General features: G+C 34.9%; 1 protein-coding gene across 2 annotated transcripts in view; it reads right to left on the minus strand.

Moving 5' to 3' along the window:
- LOC109922577 (wiskott-Aldrich syndrome protein family member 3-like) overlaps nucleotides 1-10,603 on the minus strand; it is an 89,165-nt gene extending 78,562 nt beyond the window's left edge. Inside the window, exons 1-3 of one of the 2 annotated variants that reach the window (XM_048597582.1) lie at nucleotides 10,454-10,603; nucleotides 4,730-4,847; nucleotides 1,066-1,241 (exon numbers count right to left, since the gene is read on the minus strand). In XM_048597582.1, coding sequence (XP_048453539.1) covers nucleotides 1,066-1,241; nucleotides 4,730-4,847; nucleotides 10,454-10,587 — 428 coding nt within the window. In that variant the 5' untranslated portion in view covers nucleotides 10,588-10,603. The remainder of the gene's footprint in view (nucleotides 1-1,065; nucleotides 1,242-4,729; nucleotides 4,848-10,453) is intronic. The other variant, XM_048597583.1, reaches the window with a different exon arrangement.
- Between the last annotated feature and the right edge of the window lie 233 nt (nucleotides 10,604-10,836).

A 10,836-nucleotide genomic window follows, 5' to 3' on the forward strand; every position in this document is an offset into this window, starting at 1 on the left:
ATGATGCTGCTTGGCCTGCTGTGTTCATCCAGCTCTACATCTTGTTGCCTAAAGCCACAGTTAGGTTATTTGCATATGCAAATTAGGGTCCAACAACTGGATTTGGAAAATGAACTGCCACCCCACCAATGAAACTCTCTTGTTAAAAATAGCCAGCAGTTGCATTAAGTCCAATTGTACCAGATTTGAGCACTTAATTTCACTCCATGCCATGAGCGCTTTGCCTGAAGGCAAGTCCTTGGCTCATAACCCCCTGATGCTTAATCCTGAGCTGTTTCCCTTAGCAGTTCTTGTCAGTCAATGCTGGTTTGTCATTGCCTTCCAACCTCAGTGCAGGGTGTAGAGGTGGGTCCCAAGACTACTGTAGCTGGAACAGGAATTGAAATCAGCTGCTGGTATTATTCTGAACCACACATAGTCAAATGGCTGGAGCTATCTAGACTTTCGTTTTACCTAAGATTTCTTAAAGGAACACTGAAAGCTGTTCAAAAACAGTTCTAAGATACTTTCAGTTCTCAGCTTCTGAATTCAGAAGGGCAGCTCCTCATGAGTTCACAAAACAAAGGCTGACTGCTGCAATGTTCAGACACATCCACATTTTCCTAGCCCAAAAGAAAGACCTCTCTGACAGTCATTTTCCAGTCCTCCACAACCATAGAACACTTGTGTGGTATCTGCAGCTCACTGGTTCAATTTAAATGAAGCCATTGATTGAACTGAACTTGACCTCAGGCTACCAGCACAGAGAATTCACTTAATATAGACACATCTTGAAACTCTAGCCCCATAAATTCATCACTTTTACCATTACCTTCTCTTGATTTTGTACTATTTTATTTGGAAATGTTGCCAGCTTTATATAAAATAGTTTTCCTATATTTTCATTACAATTTTAAGTTTTAGAAAACAAAACCTCAGCATACTTTCTGAATAAACTTATTTTCTTTTGAACAGAATATTCAAAACAGCATTGTATGTATTTATAGCTTGCCACTCATAGTAGATAATAAACATTGATTATTCTTCCGAATGATTATAGACCAGGCAGTTTTGATATGCACAGACCTATTGTCTGGGGACACTGATCCCTCTGAAGATGCTCCATGGTACAGATTTTGAGATAACCTGTTGTCAGGTCTAAGTTCTTTGTCATATGCCATCATATTCCATTCTTGGCGCCTGTTCTTGGCCTTTCTAACTTTTTTCACCTCACGGGTTGTGCCATCTATACGCTTCTGCTCCTAAGGTATGAAGAAAGCATGCCAAAAGATAGAATGACGAGACATAGCGTGGGTAAATTTTGTTAGCATAACAGAAAGAAAGTGTGATGCTTAAAAGAAGGAATCTTGCAAATTGTACCAAAAGCCGCGTAATTTTTATTTTCACCCATTCCACACCCCCAAACCCCCAAGGTATGGACTATATGTATATATAGGATATATATATATAATATATTCAAAAATTTTGGATCTGCATGTTGTGTTCAAGTCAATGATACCTTTGTGAACACAATTAGTTTGTATAATTTTCACTTCCATGAAAGAACTAAACAGTATATGAAATTCCATCAGAAACAGTAAAATTTCTTACTTAAAGTGTGATCAATGTTGTTAAAGAGTATGAAAAGCAAAACTGTCAAAATGCAAGAGGCACACACTAAAACAGAATTATAATAAAAAATTGTTCAAAAAAGAACAACTGATGCAGTTATGTTTGAGTTCCATTTTGTTGGAACAGTTGTGTTATTTTCATGCTTTTTACACTATACCTTAGTAAAGCTCCTTTCAGGCATCGCACAAATTTAACGTTAAGGTGCAAAAATTGAAATCATTTTTGGTGACATTATGGATCAAACTTTACCAGAGTTGTATGATACATCTCTGTCTGTTATTTTTGACATAGGATAAAGTCATTTATTTTTAAATAAGTTAATGCCTCCAGTAAAACAGTATACATTGAATAGCATACAAACGTCTTAAGTGTGAATCTGCTAATGTCAGCAGTTAATTTGAGGCCCGAGATTTAAATAATTAATAATTTTAAATGAATCATGTATGTAATAGAATGTATAAACTTGATTATAATTTAATTATTCTAAATACTTTATTGCATCTTAGGTTAGTATTTATCAACACATTTATTTATGGAAGTTATGTTCAGCTAACTTAATATCAAAAGAAATCAAATCCAGTTGTTGAAGCCATGTATGATTAAAATATGCTAAATATTTCCTATTATGTTGTTGAAAATTTAATACTCAAGTGCAGGACATGTACAAACTCATGGTTCAAGACACAGATGGTTAATTTCATACCTGCTTTCAGAACCAACACAGAATTCTGTCAGTAAATAATTTGTTGGATTTGGTTAAAAAGCAAAATTACATAGTTATGTTAATGATGCAAAACTATTTCTTACACACATTAACAAGACACACAAGTGTAACTTGTTTTGAAAGGAATTCCACATCAAGTACTAGGAGATTCAGCTTGATTAAAATTGTGTAAAATGTTTTAAAGTACCAAGGTAGTAAGTTCTTATTCACAGACAATGGTGGAAGTACAAAAAGATTAACATCACTGATAGCATAAATTGGCAGTTCTTTGGTGTCAGAAGCAGGACTGGGGGTTGGTGGACTCAACAAGACTTATCAGAAATATCCTGTGAGTGATAAAACATTAAAAATTAGCATTAGTTCATATTTTGTGAGGTTGCTAATCTCATAATTCTTATGAAATGGGAAGATGGAAGTACATTTTACATTTTCAGGAATAAGTAAAGTAAAAACACATTGGGGAGGAGCTGACCTTAAAAAAAGGGGGTAACTTTTGAAAAATGTCCATAAAATCCTGCCGAACTGGCCTGATTCACCATTTGGCTAGCAGGGAGCATGCAGACATTTTGCAGAAGATGCTGTCAGATATCCATGCGATGTGTCCCCAACAGTAAATGGGAAGGAGGAATTGGAAGGGGGCAAAACTAAAGCTGGAAGACGCAGGAAATGTTTTGAGGCCTGGAGTGAGCACTCCTGCTCTTCCTGGCCTACAAAGGATTCTAACAAAATTAGTTTTTAAAACTTAAATCCTCTTCCAGCTGGTCAGTATCTCCTGTGGTTTTGCTATCAGGCTCCATGGCAGGCCTCCTCATGACTTCCCATTAATATCAAAACACCGAATCAATAATGTCCTGAAGCAGCATGTTTGCGTACAAAAGAAGTTGTCACCTGCCTATAATGGAAGCCTTAGCCAACTTGAAAGTCAGGCAAATTGTGCAACTCCAGGCTGGGAAATCAACATATCCTAATTTTAAAGCCTTTCATACACCTTCGTCACAGGAAGAGGGGAGGTACTAAACTCAAGGTCCATCTGTTATTTTAAAAAATTAAGCTTCATATCCTTAACAGAATAATTTTGTATTCTCGTGGTTAGATGCATATAGACTTAAGGATCTCAGTCATCTGTTTCAGTGCTGAATTTTATGATTACTGAAAAGAACAAGAATTGAAGCAGAATAATCTCATCCAATATTGCTAAAACACTTGCTTTCAGTTAAAAAGAAAGAGTTTGTTTGAAGGAGAATAGTAATATAAAAAATATGAAAAGAGTACCTTATCTGTTGAAATTTCCATCATTAAGTAAGTATTCAGCACTTTGGGTTTCTAAACTCAGCTAGGAGAGTTGCAAAACTGATCTCAGCTTTGAGACTGCCTATTAATTGGTCTCACTAAATTCCTAGATGGTAACAACTGGACAAGCCTACATGTCAACCAGGTATCTGGTGTAAAACGTTAAGTACCAGTCCAGTATTCTTCTGTGGCAATGAAGTTCTCTGCAGTTGTCATTTTCTATAGAAGTAAAATCTGGGGAGGGAAGAGGAGTTGTAATAACACAAACCATTTATTTGTAGGTTACTTTTATAAATCACCTTCTACCTTCTATTGGTTTAATTTCTGGCTGCACACTGTTCCCTCATCAGGAGAGTGGTCAGAACATTTCAAACCTTCTGTTGCTTCATAACCAGCTTCCACAACCACAAAAAGATTTCTTGACCTTCCTAAATAGATAATACCTAATCTGGTTTTGATCTCTTCCTCAGCAATAGCCAAGATGTGATCCCAATTACATATACAGCGAAGTATTAAAATGGACAATTAGATATCAAAACATGTATAAATAAGTTTGTTGTAATATTAGTTGAACTGTTCAATCAGGAGTCAAAAAAAACTACTTGAATATTTTCTCTAAATGTGTAGTCAAAAACTAATTTTAGGGCTCTGTCACTGAAAGCCAGGCTGTACATGTCTTAAAATGTAATTAATACTAAAAGCAGTTGCTAACGTGTTAGAAACAAAATTTGAAATTGCTGGAAAAACTCAGCAAGTCTGGCAGGATCTTTGGACAGAATTTCTGATTTTGTTTCTAATTTCTAGCATCTGCAATTTTTTGGCATTTTGCTAAGCCACTAGACTTTAATAAATATAGTTACAGTACTATTTTTGAAAGTAGTTTAGCTTTCAGTAGTTGGATTATTCTGATTTAACAAATGCAGCTTTTTTAGCACTGTAGAAAGTTAAATCCTTGTTAAATTATTTCTGAAAACCTTCAGTCAAATTACTTTGGCACGCATCAACACAGTGAGACAGTATATAATTTAGGTATGTTAACAAAGGCTATTTGTAATTTAATAATGCAGTTAAAAAAGTTCACCATTCTTCACAAATATTTTATACCTTTTGTCTTCTTTTCTCTTTTCTCTTATCCTCAGTATCCTGCAACATCTTCTCTTTCCACAAGTCAAAAAAGTAAGATGGATCAGTGTAAAACTTAAGTCCATCCTTTTTATCATCTCTGCAATAGGAAAATGCAACAATTTCAGCACTTCATAAAAGTTAGGGTAATGCAGTGAATTCTGTCCAGAGGTCTACAATAAATACTTAGGATAACTGCCAACGAAAAAGAGGAATGACTGTACAAGATGATCACTTGGTAACAGCATCGAAAATGACTGCCATGGTAAAATGTCATTGTACTAGAATAATTTTTAAGCAGGACCTGATACCACCTCTATTTGATTTTCAAATTAATTTTTTGATTTAACTGTCATAATCTAACGCGTGCCTGGAATCACTTCTCTTCAATCTTTAGAGATTTCTTTTCAGTTTGCATTCAAAGTCATCTTTTTACATTACAAATATTAAGAAAATGCATGCTTTTTATAAGTTCTCTGACAAATAAGACTATTACACAAGGAAAATTTTACAGATCAATAATCTATCCTATCACTAAGGGTTTTAACTCTGCACTTCAAAACGTTAATTGTCTTGGGACAAAAGAGGTTAAGTGAATAACAAACATTATCTCGCAAGTGAAGAGGGCATTCAGTAGTTCACATATCTGTACAATGCGGTGTCAACTTAATGTTATTACAGTTATGAGCTCTCCCTGGTGGCTTTCCCTGCATGCTTGATGCTGTAACTACAAAGTAGAAAAAATACATTTCAAGAAATACTATCTCAATGGAAACTTCAAGCCAATCTACATACAATAACCTGCTCTGAAAGCTCTGCTCACATTTTAACAATTGTAATGAATTCCACAACAGCAGCTGAGACAATCCACAAAATTGTAAAATAATCAATATTCTAAATAAATCAACCAATAATATTTGTTAAAAAAAGTCAAATCACCCTATCTCCCAACATTAAAAACATTCCAGGATCCTGACCTATGTCCTGTGTAGGTGTAGGGGAATAAGAGGTGGAATAGCATGTTTAATAAAAGATGAGATCAGTTGTTGAATGGGACAGGATTTTGGATCACCAGATCCAAGATGCAGAATCAGCTTGGGCAGAGCTACAAAACAGCAAAGGCAGCAAACATTGGTGGGAGCTGTCTACAAAATTGTAGCAGTAATGTTGAGCATTGCATAAATCGGGTAATCAGAGTTGCAACCAACATGGATAATACAGTAAGGATGGATGACTTCAATTTATATATGGAATGGGTAAATCTAATCAGCACAAAAGCTGTGGAGGATGAATTCCAAGAGTGTGTTTTAATTTCCATTTTAATTTTTTTAAAACAAAATGGGAATCCCAATCCTGCCCACCTGAATAGCTTTGAGACATGGACAGCGTAATTTTGGGGTGGATTAGTATGCTCGCCACCAACAAGCCAAATACACACTAACATTTAGTATCCAGTCAATTGTTTACAGACAAATGAAACTAACAAACAGGGCCAAAAAATTACCTCCCTCCAACTTCAGTGGTGCAAGCTTCAATGAGCATTGAAGATTGTATAACATTCAAGTCAGTATTTCATTTGGAGCATTAATGGATTTAAAATGCTGTTCATTTGTATTATTGACAATAAATATACATACATAACCTAACTCAATATTTCATAATGAAAGACATCTTCACTTCTCAATATTTTCTCAGATTCTTGAATATGTGTTCAAAATGTTTGAAACAGCCAAGTGTTCATGAAAATTCAGAACTAATTTTTTTTGGTTTTAGGGGCAGAAGAGATCATTTTGTCTCAAATATGTCAAATTGCAGTGATGAAATGGTACTTCTTAAATAAAACTTAGCCCAATTAACTACGTGTTTATGAAGAAACCAAATCTAATTTGGTTTAACTTTTCCATTAATGTAGAGTCCCTTTAAATAACACACGTCACTACTGTCTCAAATGATTTGGTGATTTGATAGTCAGCAGAACTAATAAAAGTTTTAGCACAGAACAAAAAGCTATTTCACCTGAACTGACGACTAATTCTATAGTGTTTAACCAAAATGCAGATCCTAAAAATACCTAATGCTTAAAAAAAAGAATGACCACAGTTAGTGATATACACTAATTAAAAGTTTCAAACTGAACAGCCAACTTTAACTGAGATTTTTTTTAAAACTCCAATTCATTTTACAAATTAATACCTGCTTTTTTTTAACATGGAAACTCAATTACAAAGAAAATTTGAAAGTAAAAGTCCCATCAACCAACTGTCAGATCCTGTAGCTAAAGGTAACATGGAAATAAAGGCCATGGCAGGCTTGCTAATTGAAGTGCTTTAAATAACCTGGTACTAATTTTGGCCTCATTTCTCCAGTCATTATTGTATTAATTGCAGATTTGCTGTATATCCATCCATAAACATACAAAATATAATTGAACATAAAATCCAATTCATTGAGTCACACTTCCTTGCAGGCCTTCATATCCTACAAAGTTGGGATAAAATTTATTAACTATTATAACTTTTAACAATCTGGGGATCTTTTACAAAACTTCTGATTCTAACATGGTTGTTATGATTTCGTTGAACTACAATATGGAAAAAAGTTTCACTGCCTGTGATGTAATGTTGGAAAATGGACTGAACACCCATTATCGAATCGGTCAAATTTTAGTCCATAAAATTAAGCAGGCAGAAAGAGGCTATTTGAACTGCAATGCTAGCTCATTGGTAGAACTATACCAACTGGCCTCATTCCCTGATCTTTTCCCTTAACTTTGATACCATTGAAATCAATGGAAAGAAAACCGAACGGACTTTAGAAGTGGGTGGGTGATCCAGCTTATTGGATTGCTTCTCATGAGATGGAGATACCAGTTGAAACCTAAAAATGAGAACAGTGAGTTGTAGGCAGTATTCACCACTCATTGGTAGACCTCACTGATGTTAGAACTGTGCCTGGGTCAAGAAAGTTTGCTACCATTCTGTATTGCAGATTATTCAGCTGACAAAAGCTTTTTCACAGTTGGCTTGGTATTGATGATCCCGCAGGCTATTTTCAGTAGTGACAACAAAAAAACAGCAGAGAATTCTCCGTCTACACTTGTATTAGAATATATGCTTTTCCAATTAATTGTATTTAACTTAGACTTCACTTCCTCTTTAATTGGCAATTTTGATAACAAGAACACAGGCGCAGTATTAAGATAAAATCAGAAAACGCTAGAAATATACAGATCAGAGAAAATCTGTGGTCAGCAGTAGAGTTAATATTTCTGGTCAATGGCTATAATATTGAGATTATATGAATTGAAACAATTAAAATATTTTGCATTTAGTTAAGAAGCAGAAGTTTATTCCTGGATTTTATACCTGAAAAATGTTTGAAATATCTAGCTAATATCAAAAGGCTGAATGTGGCAAGGCTCATCTTTACATTAGCAATACTTTCTATAAGCTGACAGCTGAGCTCACAGCAAATAGGGTTAAAATCATTGTGATGGTTATTTGTGCATTAATGTTGACTAATGCAGGCAGTAGACAATTCCCAGAATTGGGATTCTGTTTCACTTTCCACTACAACAATATAAAGTGATTTTTTTTGTATTTCTAAAAATAAGAATGATTTACATTAATTCAGTTTGACATTTCTATGGTGCATTAATTCAATATCTACTTTTATTTACGTTTGAGAAAGCACGTGAATCAAACCACTAAATTACGAAACATATAAAAGTAAATTAGTTTCCTGAAAATCTCAGTGTGCTGCACAACATACATATTGAAAAAAGCGAGTTTGGCATTTCTTTGCATTTATAGATCAATTGTCTGAATTCAGGGATCCATGACCAAAGTTTTAATGTTGAATTTGTACCAGAATATAAGGGCAGACTGAGGGACAAAGGAAATATTTTTCTTTTAAAAAATAAAGCAGCCAGTACGCTTGATAAGATGTAGATAGTCCCTAGCAAGGCTTTTTGAGGAAGTAACATTGAGTGGGCATGAAAAATCCTATGGTCTATAATATGGTATACCTAGGCTTCCAAAATGCAGAGCTTCACATAAAAAGACTGCTAATTATGTTTCAAGCTTTGGAGGTGCAAGATAAAATTTCTGAACAGATAAAAAAAAGCAGTACTAGGGAAATATACAGCAGGTATGTGTTGGCAAAATGATGTTGGGATGGGCCTATGTGCTAAATAGAGTTCTGATGGATCCATGCAGGAACTTGTACTTTATTTTAATTTACATTAAAGAATTTAGATTCAGAAGCTTATTGCAATAAGGTCAAATTTGCATGTAATATCACACATAGGGGTGGGATAGTTGAATCTGAAGAACTGAGCAGAAACATACAAATTGGGATAGATGAAATGTGAGAGAAAAATCTGTCGCAGATAAAGTATATGAACAGGTGTGAATTATTACACATTGGAGGAAAATGACATAACCATCATATTATGTTGAAATAGCTGAGAACTAAGGATAAATGAGATTTATTGATCTTAATATGTCCAAATACTGAAAAATAGTAAACAACAAATACCAAATTGGTGGCAAATACCTTTGGTAGAAAAACAGGAAGGCAATTATTATCCGAATGGTAATAAATTAGGAAAGGTACAGGTGCAATGAGACCTGGGTGCCCTTGTCCACCAGTCACCAGGTGCTAAAAACACACAGCTCAAATTAGAGGAAATCATTCCTAAACTCTAAAACACTCTGGTATTTTGTCAAATTCTTGTCAATAAAACACAAGGGATAAATGATATGGAGGTAAAATCAGGGAGACCAGAAAAAGCCTTGAAATCATTTAAGAAAAGGCAGATGCTACAAAATTTAATACTTTCCACATGTATGAATTAGAATGATCTGACCGGCATTCCTCATGTATATCTAACCTGTGAACTCAGCTGTTTACATCAAACTTATAAAACTGCACCAAATTTCTACTGCTTATGATCTTCATAATGGGATTTAGATAACCACTGCAAAATCAAAACAGAAATGCTACAGATGCTCAGCAGAGTCAATTGCAACTTGAAGGGAGACTAATGTTTCATGCATAACCCTCCATTAAAGTTAAAAGACTGTAGAAATTATGCTGTTATAGGTTATCCTGTTTTCAGTTTCAAATGTTTTACTTTTTTTATTCTGTAGATTATGAGCATTACTAGACAATATTACTGGACTCATTGTGCATCTCCAGCAGCTACATTTTAGTTTTACTCCTACAACCCATTTGACCATTTGTAGAAATCGTTACTGAGATTTTCAATTTAAGTTCTTCTCCCTGGCCTAACTAGGGCTTGACAATCAAGGATGAATTTATGCTTTCCTGTTCACCCCTGCCATTTTACTTTCTGAATGTTTAAAACCGTACTGCATTTCTACTAGAGTCACTGAGGCTACCAACAAATGGAATGCTATGGAAGGCTTCTGATGTTCCATGTCAAACTCAAAATGATCAAATTCTGAAGACGAGTCACACCAAACTCAAAACGTTAACTCTGTTTCTCTCTCCACAGATGCTGCCAGACCTGCTGAGTTTCTCTAGCATTCCCTGTGTTAGTTTCAGATTTCCAGCATCCATGTTAGTTTGCTATTTTTGTAAATATTACAGGGGCTAGGAATCAGCTACAGTCAGATGTCCAGAAGCAGAAGTCCCATCATACCAAAAATATATGGCAAATTCACAAAGTAAAATTCGTACCTGTACGCAGAAAGAATGTCTAGTGGAGGTGGTCTATCACTCTGTGTATACATTTCCAGCACTGGGTTTGGAGTTGAACTCTTTGAAACAACCTGTTGGTCTTGTATTGTAGAACTTTTGAAAGCTTTCCTCATGTTAATATCCTGCAAAGAAACTATACAAAAAAAGTTCATGTTAAAGCCTTATTTTAAACATCCAAAATTATATACAACTAGTGCATTACACTAATCTACTTCTTTACTGGCATTTCTTCATGGACAAAGATCTTAGGAAGTTTGCACTCATTGTTTCCAGTCCTGCTGGTGGCTAGTCAGTTTCATCAGTGACCTGCAGATGCTCCCACGTGCATGTAAGTGAAGTTTTGTCTCTGCTACAGGAAACTG

The sequence above is a fragment of the Rhincodon typus genome, chromosome 6 (genome assembly GCF_021869965.1).
Source record: "Rhincodon typus isolate 14 chromosome 6, sRhiTyp1.1, whole genome shotgun sequence".
In the NCBI taxonomy this organism is placed as follows: domain Eukaryota; kingdom Metazoa; phylum Chordata; class Chondrichthyes; order Orectolobiformes; family Rhincodontidae; genus Rhincodon; species Rhincodon typus.